We start from the raw sequence: 19297 nt of genomic DNA on the forward strand, positions 1-19297 counted from the left end.
TTAAGAGAAGAAATTTGTAATTTAACAAAAAGTATGTTCTATAGGTTCCAGTGAGAGTAACAACTGTAGTTGACATAGCATGCAGTATTCCTTTGGGTCCCTTTCTGTGAAAGCATTAGAGGCTTGGAACATTTCTTCATTAGTTATAAATTAGAAATGCAAATTAAGGCCATGAAGACTAGTGTCTTCAAGCTATATAGCTTAATAGAAAGGTACTGATGTTCCTCTGGAATGTCAATAAACCTATACTCAGTTACCCAGCATGACATTCCAGATGACAGTGCTCCTCATTGTCACTGCTGAGAACTTCAGTTTCATACACTAATGCTAATGAATTACAGCTAACTAAAACTTATTTCTGACTTTTTCTTGATATGAATACTAATTTTTAATGGTATGTATGTGTGTGTTAAAAAATTTGAACTAAGATGAGTAAGAGTTAACAAAGTTAACAAAATGCCAGCTTCATGTATGTACTGATATATAGTCTAACTTAAGCAAAACAGGCATCATAATTTGTTCTCAGAACATCCTGTTAAAATATGACAAACCACCTTCTCAGTGCATCCACTGCCATGGATGTCTTAACATGCCGCAGGTTTTTACTTATGTATCATTATGTTATATAAATGTTTAGTCCATTATGTTGTAAAATATTTTGGGTTCTGTTAAACCAGCTGTTCACAATTAACAAAATGTTCCACTGTTCTGTGGTTCATGATGTTTCGGCTAAGTACAGATGACTGTAATTGACAGAGACAATAACAATGCATGACCTGCACCACAGGCCTTATTCTAACTCTGATAATTGGGAAGACTTGGTGCCTTCAAGTGAAACTGACTGCAATCAGTCAGTCACGAAGGAGAGATGTGTAACATAGTGGTAGCCATGCTTCCAGAAATATCCACATTTGCAGCCACATGAAGCTAATTCTGAACATTACTATCCCTCCCTACCCTTTTTCCAAATAACAGTACAGTTCATAAACTGGTTCTGAGTATGTCCATGTCATGTGGGTGCTCTAGTGGGGAAACTGGTCTTTGGTTTGCAGTTGGTATTTATACATCCTGCCTTGAAGCCTGGGAATGTGTCATGAAAAGAAAAGAATTAACTGGGCAAAACTGTATCTGATGTTGTACATTCAATTTTGCATTCACTTATAACATAAAAAAATAATTTTCCATGCTTTGAGTACGTAATTACAGTTCTTCAGCAGTCTGACCTGCTACAGTGACAACCTGAATTCAATTACATTGCTCAGCCATTTCTTAGAATTGTTCACATGGGGCTGCCCAACTCTTGATATTGTGACTTCTTTTCTTGCTGTGTTGCCAACCACCTCATGTCTGTTATTTTTTTAAACTCAAAGGTCCTAATTTTGAGCCACAGCTGAGGATCAGTTTGTGATATTGTGCCAGTTGGTGGGCTGTCACACACCTTGATGAATAGAGAGAGTCAAGGAAATGACTGACTGCGAACCTGGGAGTCCTTAGAGTTCTTAGAGGTATTTGCCTCAAGGCCACTTTGTCCACCAGCACCACTGCTGCTGTGGATTTTGCAGCCCTCAGCACCAAAATGAAATTTACTCTTTTCATATATCTGTAATACATATGGTGGATAAACCTGTACAAAGTCGAGTGCTCTGTTTGAATACGTCCCACTGAGTTGAGCAGTTCAATGTGTGGTTGCTGAACAATACACTTTCTTATGGAACAATATGAAAACAAACACGCAGCAAGTAAATCCTCACTCAGGGCTTACATCATTTCAGTTCTTGCTCCCATGCCTCCACATGTCTTTCGTTTGGTCACAGCTATGTCTGTAGCTTTTAATTTGAAACAGGTCATGCTACATCATACACATTTTTACTCAAAACGAGGTAACAAATGAAGAGGACTCCCTTCACATTGTAATGTCCCAGTGCCTATATAAGCCACTAAAGTTGCACAGTGCAATTGCATACAGACATCTTATCTTGGGTTGGCAGTTCTGTTTCAGACAGTTATTGTGACTCGATCATCTCGGCTCTAATTTTCAATACATACCAACCATTTATTTTCACGTAGTTTCCAACCCCGAATACTTCAACACCATCCCAGATGCAATGCAATACCAACTGGGCACTTTGCCTTCTTATTTGTATGATCTACACAAAGAAGCCCTGCATTGCACATTTCTCTTAGCTTCAATATATGCCATCTTCATTTCCCACTAAACATGTTCGAATAGCTTTACAGCTGGCATAATAACACCTGTCTTCTAAACTCTTTCCATGCTGTCTTTTCTTCTTCTTTTTGCTGATTTAGAATAAAGAAGTGACAAAGGATGTATAATTAAACCTGTAACCTTATCTAACCTATCACCTAATCTAATCTAAGCTTAACTGTAACAAAACCTGACCTGTCATGTCAAGGAATGTATATATACATCTGTCACATGGAAGTGGTTAAACAAAACTCATCTTACCTCACAGTGCCAGTCACTTTCTTCCATTTATTCTTGAAAGGTTAGGTAACAAGTGGAGTATTTCTAAAAAATTAATTTTTATTAGAGAGACTGTCTGAATGTTGTCCTTAGGTTTACAACTGATAAACATTCCCAGCATACAATTTAATAAAAATTCAGATGTGGGGAAAAAGACAAGCCAACCAACATGTCATTCGTAACATGTACATGTTTCACTGACCAATGCAGCCAAGTGCTGTCATCCCATTTCAATCCCATCAAACGTTCTGGAGATGAAATATCATGGCACATAATACTTTTCAAAATCTTGATCGCCATCAAAAAACTGGCACCAAACCATATACAACTTTACCATCTTCTCACAAATGGTTAACCTCCACCAGTATCTGTTGGCTTTTGTTGTGGTCTCATTAGTTCATCCAGTTGATACCAGAACACACATGATACAGACTAATGAAATGCAAATGACTGATGGAATAGAACAATGTTTTTATGTATTGCTGAAATCAGGTTTTACATTTCTCAGCCCTTATCATCTAGGGAGTGACATATTCTACAAATTATACAATTGACACACACCTTAACAAAACATCTTCAACTTTCAATGTATTACAGCCTCAAGTTATACCATCAACCAGTATTCTGAATAGACATCTGGCTGTAAGTTGCAATGCTGAAGACAGTACCACACAGGACTGTTGTACCAGTAATTTATACTTATCCCTCCATGGTCACAACATGCCAACACTACAAACTTCTTGTTTCAGCGTTTGTTGGATCTCCAACAGCTGTGTAGGTGGTCATATACAGTACTATAACAGAGGCTGTTTTTCCATCTGTTAACAGTATAATGAACTCTGTATCAGGTTGATTTTGTGATCTATATGGTTGTGAGCAAAAGAAGAAAAACTATTCATATTTCTTTTGCAGAAAATACATTTTAATTGGAGCCAGTTATTTTATTTGAAGGCTAAGTGTTGAAGATGTTTACACAAAAGTTTACATTAAATGTTATGGGGTATTTATGATGTTATATCAACTACTGCTCTTAACTGGCTCAGAAGTTGATAAAATGAGGGGGATGGAAATGTGCTGTGCTTCTGCATACTGAAATCTTGTCAGTGATATTAAAATACCATAAATATTAAAGCTGAGAAGCTGAGCAGTACCATTACCTCACTAATTCTGTTGGTTGACTGACTTGGCTAGTAAGACAGTGTGTTGCCCCCCACCCGAAACATGCAGCACATGATGTGACTCCAGCTGTTTGCTCTTAATAACTTGAGGTGTGTGTACATCCTCTTCTTTGCCTGTTCCCAGTTGACCTGTAGAGCCCATGCCCCATGCATAAAGCTCACCTGGATAACAAGGAAGAATCTAAAATAATGAACTTGTAACAAAGAATATGCAGTTGAATGCTGCCAATTTAACTTGGAAGTACTATCCTGACACTTGTCTGCAAGAATTGAGGAAAACAATGAAAAACTCAGTAAATGTCATGGGCAAAATTTGAACTGAGCCCCTTTAGAATAAAAGTTCAGGGCATTTCTGCTACATCAACCAGCTCAGTGACTCTGTTATAAACTATTCTGATCCAGGTTTCCTAAGGTCCATGGTAGTACATATTTCCCAACTCCGCTCTGTTGGGAATACAGATTGCAAAATACATTGTAAAATGAAGCACGGGCCAAACAATTACTGTCAAATAATACTACATCTATACCATGGGCCTCCAAGCAGTTTATTATATGTATACAAGTCTTGAATATACCGCTATATCCACAGGGATACAAGAAGATTGCAACAACTGACTTCATGATATGCAATATCACATGAAGAGCTTTTATCCATATTTTATTCCATAACTTTCATTTTTTAATAAGTTTATAATTCATTGTATTTTTATAATATAACAGTTATCAAGTACCCAGCTTCACTATCACAATGAAATTGCAGTTCAATAATGTGTGAATATAGTAATGACGTGTTTGTCTGATGATGACTTTAATAGCCGAAACATGTAGCTAAGGTAATTTTAACCTTGACCATTATGTTGTTGTGTTATGATGGACTCCAGTAGAGAATTGTATTCAATAAATTCAATTATCAATTCAAACCCCATGCCTAGTGACTAATGTGTGACCATTATGTACCAAGATCCCCTGCAGTGAAGATTTTCAGCTGTGTTTGCACCTCTTATTTCTTGTACATACTGACCATTTCAACTTGCTTTTATCATCGTAACAATGTTACAGCACAATCTATGAACCTTCCTGTTAGTTTATATCTCTTAGGTCTAGAAAAGTGATCTCTGGTGTTGATTAACTAAGAAAGCAGACATACTATCTTTTTCACAAACATTGATACAATTTAGTTTCTGAAGGGTTCTGACAGTAGTGTCTAACACACAGAATTACTGGGTTTTTGGACTTTTTCTATCACCTGGTATTCTAGAAAATAGAACACACAACATTTCGGAAACTGGAACTGTTTCCATCCTCAGGTGAGGGGGAGGAAGTCACCTACTCAGTTGGGCCCCTTAGAAAGAGTTGATCTCAATCACTGGACAATTCCTGTGAGATTTTCACAGGCAGACCTCTAGCCATGCAGCTCTGGGAAAACAGGCACAATCTCCAACAGGGTCTTCTAGAAAAATCAAAATTAGCCTAACATGCCTATGAAGAGGGTCATAGAGTAGGATGGGATGATGCTAGGATTTTGGAAATTGAAACTAACGGCAGGTATAGAAAATATAAGGAATTGGCCCATATGGTATGCTTAACCACTCCAATCAGGCAGCCCAGCTTGGACATATCTCATATCTGGATCCCCCTCACCAGCAATGAGGTTTCTAACTCACAGACAAGATCTGAATGATGTGACAGATTCTTCATAGGCTTCCGTAAGGTTTCAGTCTTGAGTGTTCATGTTTTACTCCACAGATGGCACTAGTGGTAGATACCACTTGTCTTCACAATTTGTCCCCCTCATTACTATGCATTGATGTTCATGCTCTTGGTTTTGTTGGTATGTTTGTAACACAAATTTCTACCTCCTTTTTTATCCTGGTTCCATGCATGTGCATGCTCAATCACAGTTTTTATCATATATTTTCTTGTTACCTCCCGTCAAAGTAGACTGGTCTCAGGTGATTAAATAGCTGTGTAAATCTGACATAGGCTGTCCAGTGATTGAGACTAGCTCTTTCTAAGCATCCCAACTGAGTAGGTGTATCTTCCCCCCTCACCTGAGGATAGAAACTGACTGAGTTTCCAACACATCACATGTTCTGTTTTGTAAAATACTGGGGGATGGAGAAAGTCCAAAAACCCAGTAACCGATACAATATAGTTTTTAATTGTTATTTCCAGTAGGAACATTCAGAATTATTCTGTGCCTGCAATTATGACACCTGGACCTGAAAAGTTTGATATTTTATTGTACCACTGTTCATACTCACCTTCATCTGTGACAGCAAATGATACAGCACTCCCACATGATATATCCACACACTTCTTATCCCTGAGGGCAGAGATGGGGATGAGCTCCTTAGCATCATCACAGTCCTCTCCCAACCCCAAGCGCCCATACTCCTTCCTCCCAAGCACATATATCACACCTGCAGCACAAACACAAGGAACAATATACATTCACCTCTCAATGAAGCCAGTAAATTCCATTAGAGTAACCACTCACCTTCACTGTCTAGTGCAATACTGTGATGCTGTCCACCGCAAATCTGAACCCAACTTTTCCCCGAGAAAGCTCTTGAGACCACTGGATGAAAGTGGCTTTTCTGTTCTTCTAGACCTGCAACAAATTTGTTTGCTTGCTTTTTTCACCAATTTCTCTTTCCAGTTAGTTTTTTAATCCGCTTATTTTTGTCTGAAAGAGAATAGTTTTATTCACCTAAGATAGGTTGGCTACTAAGCAGAACTTTAAATGCTCAATCTGGTATCCTGAGTATGTACTCACCAGTCTTTAAATTACAATATGAAGGGGGACCCCCAGAAAACGGAATTCGTTTATAAAAAATTCTGTATTCATTTTTACATAACAAAACTTTAATCCCCTTCAAAGTACTCTCCATTTGATTCAATGCCCTTGTCCAAACGTTTTTTCCATTGCTCAGAACATTTTCTAAATTCATCGCTGGTGATGCCTTTTAGGGCTTCGGTCGTTTTTTCTTTATGTCTTCAACATCAGCAAAACGTTTCTGCTGCTGCTTCCCCAAAAGGAAACAAACCTGCACAGCAACACATTCGTGTGAATCAGCCAATAAAAAATAGACAAATTATAAAAAGTCACTTGGAAAAAAGTTCACCAAACACTAATGCAAAGTTTTTTGATGACGCCAGCTGGCATACTGATTCAGGAAAGTTCTGCAAACAACCACCTAGCTGCAGAAACCTGTAGTACAAGCACCCCACCTTCTAGAAACAAATTCTGTTTTTTTTGGGTCCCCCCTCATATGTGACAGCCTGAGTACATCCTCACCAATCGCAAGCTCGCAGAAAAATTGTCACTGCTTTGCCTTCTCTTAGAAGGGAATCCAAATATTGTAGTTTTCACTATACCACTTGATCCTTTCAACTGTATGATTTCATAGGAGCCATGTGGAATGTTCTGCAACCTTCAAACCTGCTGCTTGGGGGTTTCAAAATGGCACTGCCTAGTATAACACATGTCTGGAAATGAGTGATAAGTTTTGGAATATTCTAGTGATGAAGAAGTGTGCAATTATGACAGTGGAAGTGATGCAGATATTTCTGAATCTGAAGAGAGTGTTAGTTCAATGATAAACTCAGAAAATGATGGAAGTAAAGAAGAATTAGTGAGTGATGCATGAACAGAGAGGACTAGATTGGAATATCAGGGTGAATGCAGTGGAAAAATGTGACAGTTCTTACTCACTCACTCATGGAGCTGAGCCCCTCTTGAGAAGACGCCAACTGTGCAGCTACTTAAGAACTTCCCAGCATTTTACAGAACCTGAAGGTTCATTACCATGTTCACATAAGCCCGCCACTGGTCCCTATCCTGAGCCAGATCGATCCAGTCCATATCATCCCATCCTATCTCTTTAAGATCCATCTTAATACTATTCACCCACCTACGTCTTGCTCTTCCTAGTGGTCTCTTTCCTTCCGGCTTTCCCACCAATATCCTGTATGTATTCCTCTTTGCCCTCATTCATGCTAATGCCCTGCCCATCGCATCCTCCTTGACTTCATCACTCTAATTATACTTGGTGAAGAGTACAAGTTATGAAGCTCCTCATTGTGTACTTTTCTCCAACCTCCTGCCACTTCATCTCTCTTCAATCCAAGTATTCTCCTCAGCACCCTGTTATCAAACACCCTCAGTTGTTTCTACCTTAACTCCCTTAATGTCAGAGACCAAATTTTGCACCCATACAGAACCACATGAAAAATTATAGTTTTGTATTTTCTAATTTTTATGTTTTTAGACAGCAGATGAGAAGACAAAAGATTCTGGACTGACTGGTAGGAAGCATTACCTGAATTCAATCTCCTCTTAATTTCCTCCTCAATCAGGTTTTCATTTGTTACAGTTGTTAGCTATCTTTATGTCATGATTTTGCCCTGCTGTCTGGTGATGAGAGAGCAACATATACTTAGTTTTCTCTGTGTTTATTTCCAGACCAGTCTCCTTACTGGCATCAATTAAATTTGTGTTTTTCTTTATGGTGTCTATATTATCACCCAGTAGATGCACATCATCAGCACAGACCAGCAGCTGATGTGTCCGGTCTAATTTCAGTCCCACCTGGTTGTCCTGGACCTTCCTAATGGCATAATTTACGCATGTATAGGCCGCGTGCGTGTATAGGCCGCAGCACAATTTTCAGACAGAAATTATAGAAAAAATAATTTTCTTGGAATATTATTTCAGGAGTAGAACACCCTGTATTACTAATTATGAATATAATTTTTTTTAAATGAAGTGTGATTTCGAATATTTCGAATATAAGCCGCACCCCAGTTTTCCTCTTGAATTTTTGGCAAAAAATGTGCGGCCTATACATGCGTAAATACCGTACTAAAGCAAAGTTGAAAAGTAGTTGTGATTAAGCATCATCTTGTTTTAGACCATTCTGGACAGCGATATTATGAGACAAATGTTTACCTATATGGACTTTACTATAAGTTTCGTTTGGGTACCCCAAACTCTCTCAGAATGTTGTATAATACCGCACAATAGACCACTGTAGGTTGCGGTGCAAGGCCCGAGAAAGCCTACCCCTCATACATACACCCATTCCCTCCTAATTGAATCATAGGCTTTCTTAAAGTCTACGAATAGGCCGCGTCATAGCTCAAGCGGTTAGTTGCTGGCTTCCCACCGTGGTGGCCTGGGTTTGATCCTGGGTCTGGTCAAGTGGGATCTGTGGTGAACAAAGTGGCACTGGGGCAGGTTTTCTCCGAGTACTTTGGTTTCCACTGCCAATCTTCATTCCACCAATTGCTCCACAATCACCCTCACCTATCATTTGTGGCTGGTACAATAGGCCAGAAGTGGCTGCAGTACAAGGGACTTAGTCCCACCCCACTAGCAATAAAAAAAGTCTACGATTAGCTGATGTACCGTCTCATTGTACTCCCATTTTTTCTCCAGTATCTGAGAAATGCAAAAGATCTGATCAGTAGTTGATCTGTTATGTTGAAACTCACACTGATAATCCCCAATAATTTCATCTATGCATGGACTCAACCTTGAGAGAAGAATACTGGACAAAATTTTGTATGAAGTTGATAGCAGTGATATCCCCCAATAATTACTACAGTCAATTTTATCACCATTCCCGTGAACTGGTACAATAATAGACTCCTTCCACTGATCAAGCAATTTTTCCTTATTCTAAATAGAATTTATTAGATTATGATCTTATTACATAATATTTCACCTCCTGTTTGAATTAGTTCCATCAAAATTTGATCACTAGCTAGTGATTTATACATTTTCAACTTTGCAATAGCAATTTCAACCTCAAAAGGCTAAGATCAGGCACTAACAGCTGACCTGTATCTATTTTTTGACAATTCTTACTCTTTTAGTAAAATTCACTTTTCTGGCCCTGTACATTCAGAAGTGCATTGGAGGCTTTGAAGTTATATTTTGATCATTCCATAATGGGCACTATAGTTATAGAAACTAACAGGAATGCTGCAAAATTCAGACACACACAAGGCTAAAATAAAACCAAGATCCTGTGTTTCAACTCGAAAGATGGTGACAGGAATGAACTTTATGTGCTTTTTGCTATATGAATGCCTAGGGGAATAAACTGAATGCCACCAATAAAGTCAGTTTTAGTAAAAATTTTTCTGACACTGGTTTTTTATATATATCACATGACAGATGCAAATGCTTTCACAATTATTACATTTTGTGAATAATGATGAAATTAAAACCTTTGATGAAATTATTCAAAACTGATCCCATTATAAAACACCTAAACAGCATATTTAGCAGCCTGTACAGATTTAAGGAAATATATCCCTTGATGAATCCTTCAAACTTTGTACCCCATCTACTGGATGTGCAGAGAAATTTATTATATCTGATGGAATCAACATATTTGACAAGCAGAAGATAGTTATAAAATTCGTAGAGCCACTTTCTGGCAGAGGACACACATGATGGAGGGATAGTTTCTACAGTTCTCCAGATCTCTGTCTGCTTCTGAAGAAAAGTGATGTAAATGTACCTGGGACACTGTGACTGAACAGGAAGAATGTTCCTCTGTTTATATAAGGAGCAAAATTGAAAGAGGTTGAGCATATTGCTGTGCAAAGTCAAAGAATGATGGCACTGAAATGGATGAACAAGAAGCCTGTGTCATTCAGTTCCACATTTCACAGTGACACGATGGTGGCAGTTTCAAAGAAAAGAGACCTACATAAACCAAGAGGTATACAGAAATATAATTTGTTTATGGGAGACATAGACTGGAAGGATGAAAAACTGCAAGCATATGAAACTGAAAGATAAGCACAGTGGTACATAAAACTGTTCAAGACACTGCTAAATATTTCAGTACATAATGCCTTTGTGCTTTACAGAGAAATCCAGAACATGAAGAAAGTAAATGATCTGGCTTTCAGATTTCAGATAAGAAGAGAATTATATGAAGTACATAATAAGTCTTCAGAATCTACTCATACTGGAAGACCATCAAAAATGCCAATAAGGCAGCAAGACATTTTGTAAGAAAGATTCAGCCTTCTGAGGGGAAGGCCAAGCCCAGCAAGAGATGTGAAATTTGCTGGAAGGTAAGTTGAAACAGAAAAGTAATTCAGGTGTAAGGATTGTGAAGTAGGTTTGTGTCTTGAGGACTACTTCAAGATTTCCCACAACAAAGCCAATATCTAACAGCAAATAAGATCTTATTAATACATATATGCCTCATGAAATTTTAGATTATATTTAACCTTTAACGGCGGAAGTGCCCCGATTGGGCCAGTGATGAGTATGGTCGTCGTGGCCAAAGTACCCCGTTTTGGCGAGTCGGGTATTTAAACTTTGCTAGTGGAAGTGCATGCACAGTCCTAAATATTTATTTTTGAATGTAGTAATTCCCAGACAGACAAGAAAATATACGTACGAGTTATGCTCAAACTCATCCATGAGCCAGTACTTTTATTGCAGATTCTGCAGATTAATGTGTTAAAAATATACAGTAAAATTCAATGTATATACCTTTTTTTGTTATCTGCTTGATGTATATATAGGCTGAAATGAAACTACAGTATTCGATTTCACTATGAACGCATAGAAAACAGATCACACTCTGTATCTCAGCCAAGATGCAACTGTCTGTTCACGACGGTAGGAAGGGCAATAATCTCTTGCAGACTATAATGGAAGGTCTTAGCATTGAAGAAGGGACCCCTCTAGCTTTCTCTTGAATAGCCATTCTTTCATTCTTCTGACCTTCAGTCAAAGATTCGAAAATCCGAAGAGTGTAAGCAGTGCTAGCAGAAGGCCAAATGACTTTATTGCTTCCATCTGTTTTATGACACCAGAGACTGCTAAATTTTGTCAAGTGTTACAAACAGAAATGAATTTATAATGCAGAACAACTCTGTGAAGAACTGGGAAACCATTTTTGCAGTACGCATCAAAATTAAAAGAAAAAAATTGAAAATAGAGTATAACTCTCTGTATAAAAATGTTCAAATCTTCCATTATAATATGCAACACTATTCTTTGCTGATATAAACAAAGTTAATTCCAACCATTTATCATAAAAATTGAGTTAGATACAGCATTTTTAAACACAATGCTTAAAATTGTTTAAGTGCCCTAACAGGAACGGACATTTAAACGAAGAGTAGCAACAGGCATTTAAACGCACACCAGCAGCAGGCATTTAACCTTTAACGGACGAATGTCACAAATGAATGACAGAGGCAGCAACCCGAGTTGGCCGAATGTCACTGATTTATGACACAGGACACGTGCACTCTTTGTCAGTGCTGACGGTTTTATGTTGGGTTTGAAACCAAAACAAACCCACGCAGGGTCATGTCAGAGGTTCATTCCTTAGCTCTGAACATAGAAATCGTTTATCACGGTACTGGCTTCGATAATATTTACGTTCATATATGAGTGTTCGTGGCCTGGGCTGCCAAATATAGCCCAGCTTTGTTCTGAGAACTGAAGGGGAAATATTCGTCAGAGCTTGCAGATCAGTGCTTCAAGAACTTTCAAGAAAGTGTGAAGTATTCAAGGAATCTTTTTCAGTGGTGAAATATCAGTTTGGAAGTCAGTGTTGGATTGTGTAATATTTCTTTTTCACGTAAAAAGGTGAGTGTCAGACTATCATATATTTGTAAGTTTTGAAGTTTTCACGGCGATGACTATGAAGAAAGTCGTCTTCTGGGATATGACGCCGTGTATTCGTGGTTTTTACCGACGTTTCGGAGGAACGTATCGCCTCCATCTTCAGGGCAGATGGATCGTGTTGCGAATATAGAAGCAGTAGCATCTGTATTCGCAACACGATTCATCTGCCCTGAAGATTGAGGTGATACGTTCCTCCGAAACGTCTGTAAAAACCACGAATACACGGCGTCATATCCCAGAAGACGACTTTCTTCATATCATATATTTCTTTGTATATTATTTTTATTTTGTGTCTCGGAAGAGGTATAAACCCACTGAGCCAGTATTACTTTGTGAGTAAAGGGCATCTTCGTCACTGTGACTTTCGGTATCAGTGTCGGACTGGCACTCTTTTCGACTACTATTACAGTCATTATTTTTTATTGCTAGTGGGGTGGGACTAAGTCCCTTGTACTGCTGCCACTTCTAGCCTATTGTTCCATACTATTACAGTTACTTTGCATCACTATTTTGTGAGTCTTTGTCAGTCAACATAATTTATTCGATTTTCCAGACCCCCCCCCCAAGATGGAACCTCAAAAACGTGCCCGGTATTCCAAACGCCTCGATGCAGAAGAACTGCAAGAAATATTGATGGAAGAGGAATCGGATGAGGAATTAGATGATATCAATGACTTCACTGATCCTCGACCAGGTATTTTGTCGTCATCATCATCATCATCATCAGACAACGAGGCAGAGGAACCGGAAATTAGGTTTCGTCATAGAAGACCCGGGGATTTGCCAAAGGTACTAGACTTCACTGGTCCTCCGAGTGGAATCAACAGATCAGCTGCCCCAAATATAAATTCACAGTCCTCTCCTTTTTCCATTTTCATTCTGTTTTTCCAACAAATATTCCAGATCTTGGTGCAAGAAAGCAATAGATATTTCCACCAATTTCTGGCACGCCAAGATGCTCCAGGCCCCTCTGTTCAACCCCCTGACGTTACAATTGAAGAAATATATAATTTTTTGGCAATAATAATTCAAATGGGCCACGACCAACGGGACACCCTCAAAGATTATTGGTCAAGAGATGAGCAATACTACACTCCATTCTACCGTAACACCATGGTACGAGACCGTTTCCTTCATATTTTGAGATTCCTACATTTTGAAAATAATGACGCTCCTCCAAATCGAGATGACCCAGAGTATGATAGGCTCTGGAAAATTAGAAAAATTTTTGACAATCTGAACAACAAATTTTGTGAACTTTACAATCCAGCAGAGCGTCTTGCTGTTGATGAAGTCATAGTGTTGTTCAAAGGAAGAGTGATTTTTCGGCAGTATATTCCAAAGAAACGCAAAAGATTTGGTATAAAAATTTACAAGCTTTGCGATTCTCTTGGCTACACATATGACATGACAGTTTATTTAGGCAAACAAAGACAACTTGCGACAGAACAAATTACATCAACGCATGGCATTGTTCTCCAGCTAATTCGAAGAGTAGAAGGCTTGGGACACAAAATTTACATGGACAATTATTTCAGTTCTCCTGCGTTGTTTGACGATCTTTTAGACAGGAAAATAAATTCATGTGGCACCGTTCGCAATGATAGGCGTGGAATGCCACAAGACATTCGGCCCAAGTCAATGAAATTGAAAAAAGGGGATGTTGTCACAAGGGTCAAGGGGCATCTAAGTGTTGTTCGTTGGAAAGACAAGCGTGATGTGTATGTTCTGACGAATTTGCACCCTCCTCCATTGGAAGGCAACTTCCGAGATGAATCTGGCCATGCTGTCAAACCCCATGTAATTGAGGACTACAATGCACACATGGGCTTTGTGGATAAATCTGACAGGATGGTAAACAGTTATGGCATTGCTCGGAGGACATGGAAGTGGACAAAGAAGTTGTTTTTCCACCTTCTAGATATGACTATTCTAAATGCATATCTATTACATAAGTCATGTGGTGGAAAAATGACACACAAAAAGTTCCGCGAAGTACTGGTGCGGGATTTGATTCTTGAATCACATGAGGCAAATCTCACGGTCAGTGGCGTTTCTCGGGGGAGGCCAAGTTCATCTGGGGCCCAAATGGTGCGACTAGAAGTGAAACATTCGCAACATTGGCCCGCAAAAGGAAAACAAAGACGGTGTCGTGTTTGTTCGCAAAATAAGAAACGAAAAATGACGTTTTATTACTGCGAAAAGTGTGATGTTGCGCTGTGTGTCGCGGACTGCTTCCGGCGCTGGCACACGCGAGTCAAAGTGTAGCCTGAACAAAATATTATTGTATATAGTGATTTTTACATCACCACCATGATTCAAGGATGAAGAAAAAACAACGGGTAAGTATTTTGGAATTTCATAACATATATAATAAAGATTATATTTTGCATTTCATGACAAAATAATCACAGTTAATTTTCATTTGTAAAACTTGTTCTTTTACGTATGTGTGGAAAAATTTTACTGTCTTTCAAGTTCTTTTTAGTTCATATTTCTATGTTGCATAGAACGTAGCTTCGTAGTAAATGTTTTCAGGACAGCATACGTATTCTTCGAATGTCTGCGTCCTCTGATAAATCATTCTGTGCAGGCAAAGGCGTATTGTGTAGGTGACTGAACCAAACGTTTCGTATAACGGAAGATTACACTTTTGTTTCCTTCCGTGTGAAAGTGGATTATAGTCTGTCTATTTCTTGTTATTCGAGATAACCGATATACGACAAGTGCTGTATGGGTTGATATGCCCTTGAATAATTTCTTATAGCACTTAGAGCCTTGTTTCGTCAACGCTATTAGGTACAATTTGAACCCAGGCTAGCAAAACAAACATGGCCCTGTTTAGTAGAATGAAAGCTAAGAAGCAAACGCATATAAATCGTGTAGGCATGATGAAATCAGCCTCTCCTCTCATAACACTCAGTGGCCTAGACCCCGCGTCACTGGCATGGTGTGGAATGTAACCAGAACAGGGGAGACCAAAACTGCATAATTCTGGCATGCTGCTATCAATTTTTATGGAATTTTTAATTTTTGCCGATAGCTTCGCGATGGAAAACCACAGACAGGGGATTTAATTTTCATTTTTAAAACGTGATCTTTTACATATATGTAGAAAATTCTCTTGTATTTCAGATTCTTTTTAGTTCATATTTCTATGTTGCATAGAACGGAAAATATGTATTTTTTTCTCAAGGTTTGCAAAGATCCTCAATAAAGGCGATTTAAATCCCGGCCATACAGGGGCTACCGGCAATTTAAAAGCCCGTCCGATAAAGGTTAAATAAACTCTGGCCAGCTCAAGCTTACCACCATTTCAGAAGTGAAGCATTTAAAGGTTAATGTCTCCTGAAAATTTGATAAAACTCCCTTTAGTAATTTCTAGAATATATAAAACGAGTAATGAAAGAATGTTGTAAGAAATGTCTGCTACGGGGCCATTTAAATACCTCTGCAGTGAACAACTGGTAGGGGCTTAAATGCTAGGTTGACGGGTTGATATCCAACATGTGGCACATTCTGTGCTTAAAATGACCAAGTGAAAATCTCAGATTCTAGATATTCGACTTGATACATTCACTATCTCACTTCCAGTCAGCTTACCTTGTATTCTGCATATGAGTATGGTCCTAAAACCTGACATCACTAAGCCAGCCAACTCACCTAACTGGTTGTAGTTATTCAGCCCAAATACATATATATCTCCTTTTGATTTCTCCTTCGCAAATGTACAGTAAGTACCTGCCCACACATCTTCAAATTCAGGTCTGTGTCTTGGCTTGAATGTCACCAGCATGGGGGACAGCAAATGGGCTGTAATGCAGAACAGAACTGAGTGGTGAACCAAGATCGCACTAAAGCACTAACTGCAAGACAGAAGCCCACTCACCCATGCCCTGCCTGCTCCCACGACTTGCTCCTCGCTCGGTTACTCGCCCCAGCTGCCCCTGTTCCCCACACCCACATGTGTACAACTGTCCATTTTCATCCAACATGACCAGGTGGTCTGCCCCTGATGCTATCTTCACAACAACATAGCCTGGCAACATTTCTATGGGTTGTTTCTCTGTTCCTTTTGATGAGAGGCCCATTGTCCCACTTGAGTCCTGGAACATGCAGCAATGCAAATCTCCAATATGCGGACAGTTCCTCAAAGAAAAATGTCCCGTGTAGAGGTATACTCACTCGGAATGAGCCCCAGGCATACACTTTCCCATCAGCGAGCAGTGCCGCAGTGTGAGAATCTCCAGCTGTTATCTGCACCACACGGCCTTCCAAGATCACCTTTCCTGGCTCCATCTCTGAACCCTCCTTGCTAGTGTCTCGACCCAATGCCCCCTCATCATTACAGCCAAATGTTATCACCTGAATACCACATTATAAATGTTAGCAGTAAGCAAAACATGTTCCCTGTTATCAAGTTACAGGCATTTCCCTCACCTCTCCAGACTCTGTGAGACAGACTGTGTGCATTCCTCCTGCACACACATCTATCACATGATCCACACATGGCACAACCGCTGGGCGGCTTCGTTCCAATGTGTCTGCTCCTAGACCAAGCTGCCCAACATCACCTTGACCAAATGTAAGCACAACACCTGGTGTCTTGGTGTATGGGGGCTCAGGACGTGACAGAGATACTGAAGCAAAGGACATAAATTCCTTTATCTCTAGGAAGGTGCTGAGTGTGTTAATGCAAACACTCCTACTGGAAATGAACTACAACCATTTATTCCATAGCTGATTTGACTGAGACATCCCTCTCAACAGATAAAATCATGATTTATTATTCATTCATGGTTTATTTAATGACACTATCACTAACCCAAGCTATGTACCACTAAATGGCATGATTATTAGTAAATAATGCAGGACATGATAAGAATAGTCATGGCCTCATTTTAGGTACTATCATGCATTTGCCTGGATGAACTGAGGAAGAACACATAAGGTGTCATGGTACCAGTTTTACCTGTACTTACATTTCTGTTTCTTGCTGTTCTTTACTGCCAATCCGACATTGGACCCTGAACCTCGCCGCTTTACAGCTCTTTTCTTTACTGGCATACTCTGGGCTTCCGTTGCCAAGAGTTCCTACAACATTACAAGTCACTACATCTTTGTATCAGACCTTAACATGGAGATATAACAGTAACAATTACTTTAAAAAATTAACTGCATTTTAGTAACTCGATTTTCATAGTTAATGAATGCCCTAATCATTCTTGATTCAAATCTTCCTTTTACAACTAGAATAAAGAAATTATTAAATATTTTCAGAAAAGAAATCTTTCTGTAACATGCAGGCATCACATCCTTTTACAGGCCCCTCTCAATATCAATACTTTTAAAACAAAACAACTGATACTTTGCACTACACTATGAGTCCAATCCCTCTTATCCTGTGAAAGGATGCACCAAAGTGGGAAGAAAACGCAAATATATTGATGTATATCAACATTTGATCAGGAGACCAAACAGGATTCCATAAAAAACCTAGTGCATGGCAACAGCACGATAACCCACATAACCTAGAATATTCCGAGGCATCAGAACATCACAGCAAAGCAGCAGATTCCTTGATCACAACAAATCACAAACCAGATGACGGCCAGGTAGGCCGAAACATGCAGTGGTCTACAATAAAGTGCCGAAGACGAGTGAATATTAACCGAAGTGGCACATATACGGCAAGAAGCGGAACACAAAGCCAGAAAACCTAGTGGGTTCGGCTGTGGAAGGCGTCCGAAGTGATTCAGAAGCCAACATCAGTCTAGATTTATTATACTAAGTAATATGAAGCAGTAAAGAATGGTATTCTACACTACGTTTTAAAATACTTTTCGTATAAGTACACAATATTGCGAAACAGAACACACTTTAAACGTATTACAAGCTTGGTTAGCTAAAACACATTAGGCAAATATACTAAGTAAACGTAAAAATGTATAAACATTATACAAAATTAACAAAGCTATGAACAGTGTAACGGTTATGAAATACATCCAGTAAACAAATTATCCATTTCCACATTCAAACCAACCTCACTACACACTGCAAAACCAGCGAAACAAATGAAACACGATGGGTATGTTCAGGTATGTTTGACACTATCATCAGTTATTTGCTCATATCAATTTAGTGTTCCGTAGTGAGTCCCCATGGTGTGTGTTATCTATGCTCTAGTCTGTGTCTATGGGATATTTTTTATCGTGATTCCATGATTCACTTAGGCCAGGGGGACATCAAGGAAACTAGCAACCGCAACGCAACCGCGATTTCCGAGAAGTGTTATTAGCCAGAGCTGAACACATGTAAGTATTTTTTATATTGCTAGGGGGGTGAGATTAAGTCCCTTGTACTGCGGCCACTTCTGGCCTCTTGTGCCAGCCCAAGATGATAGGTGAGGGTGATTGTAGAGCAACTGGTGGAATGAAGATTGGCAGGGGAAACCGAAGCACTCGGAGAAAACCTGCCCCAGAGCCACACTGTCCACCACAAATCCCACTTGACCAGACCCGGGGATCGAACCCGGGCCGCCGCGGTGGGAAGCCAGCGACTAACGGCTTGAGCTATGGCGAGGCCAACACATGTAAGTAAATGGCGCAGCGCAAATTGAGGAAACGGCAACGCAACTCGCGGAGAGACTGAGAAACTCAATTTCCTGACAACGGAGCATGCCAGTCTTCACATGATCGAGTTCGATTGAATTTCCCTTTGGATTCCTAGAAATCATCTGTACTGTAACGTGCTGCAGTGATTATTTTGTTTGTTAAGTGGGCGAGAAGAGTGGACGAAGCTGCTAATTTGTTCTTGTGCAGTTAAATGAGTAAGAGCCTGGCGTATATGAGAAAGGCCGTCCAGACTATTCCAGACGGGACAAAGTAGATTTGGCTTGGAAGATATTTTTTCACGAGATAAATGAATCTGGTATGTGTGTGTATACATTATATATAT

General features: G+C 39.4%; 1 protein-coding gene across 5 annotated transcripts; it reads right to left on the minus strand.

The window, feature by feature from the left end:
* Window positions 1-2474: 2474 nt before the first annotated feature.
* On the minus strand, window positions 2475-18493 carry LOC111866643 (regulator of chromosome condensation). Of its 5 annotated transcripts, none has more exons than XM_023855784.2 (9): window positions 18384-18493; window positions 17323-17434; window positions 16781-16980; window positions 16526-16705; window positions 16230-16446; window positions 16004-16153; window positions 6164-6277; window positions 5928-6086; window positions 2475-3825 (listed from the first exon to the last, which is right to left on the minus strand). In XM_023855784.2, the coding sequence occupies exons 2-9, from the start codon at window positions 17405-17407 to the stop codon at window positions 3647-3649; spliced, it is 1284 nt and encodes a 427-aa protein (XP_023711552.1). In that variant the 5' UTR covers window positions 17408-17434; window positions 18384-18493; the 3' UTR covers window positions 2475-3646. The 5 variants fall into 5 exon arrangements, with proteins under 5 accessions (XP_023711552.1, XP_023711550.1, XP_023711554.1 ...); XM_023855782.2 differs by lacking the exon at window positions 18384-18493 and adding an exon at window positions 18344-18373; XM_023855786.2 differs by lacking the exon at window positions 18384-18493 and adding an exon at window positions 18196-18272.
* Between the last annotated feature and the right edge of the window lie 804 nt (window positions 18494-19297).

Source organism: Cryptotermes secundus, unplaced genomic scaffold (assembly GCF_002891405.2).
Source record: "Cryptotermes secundus unplaced genomic scaffold, Csec_1.0 scaffold1755, whole genome shotgun sequence".
Classification (NCBI taxonomy): Eukaryota; Metazoa; Arthropoda; class Insecta; order Blattodea; family Kalotermitidae; genus Cryptotermes; species Cryptotermes secundus.

Coding starts and splice junctions, on each gene's coding strand:
- LOC111866643 (XM_023855782.2), bottom strand. CDS start 18,373: ATGTGGAAATGGATAATTTGTTTACTGGAT. Junction 16,447..16,525: donor ATGCCTGGGGCTCATTCCGA/GTGAGTATACCT, acceptor TGCATGTTCCAG/GACTCAAGTGGGACAATGGG. Junction 6,278..16,003: donor GAATAACTACAACCAGTTAG/GTGAGTTGGCTG, acceptor AATTTGTTGCAG/GTCTAGAAGAACAGAAAAGC.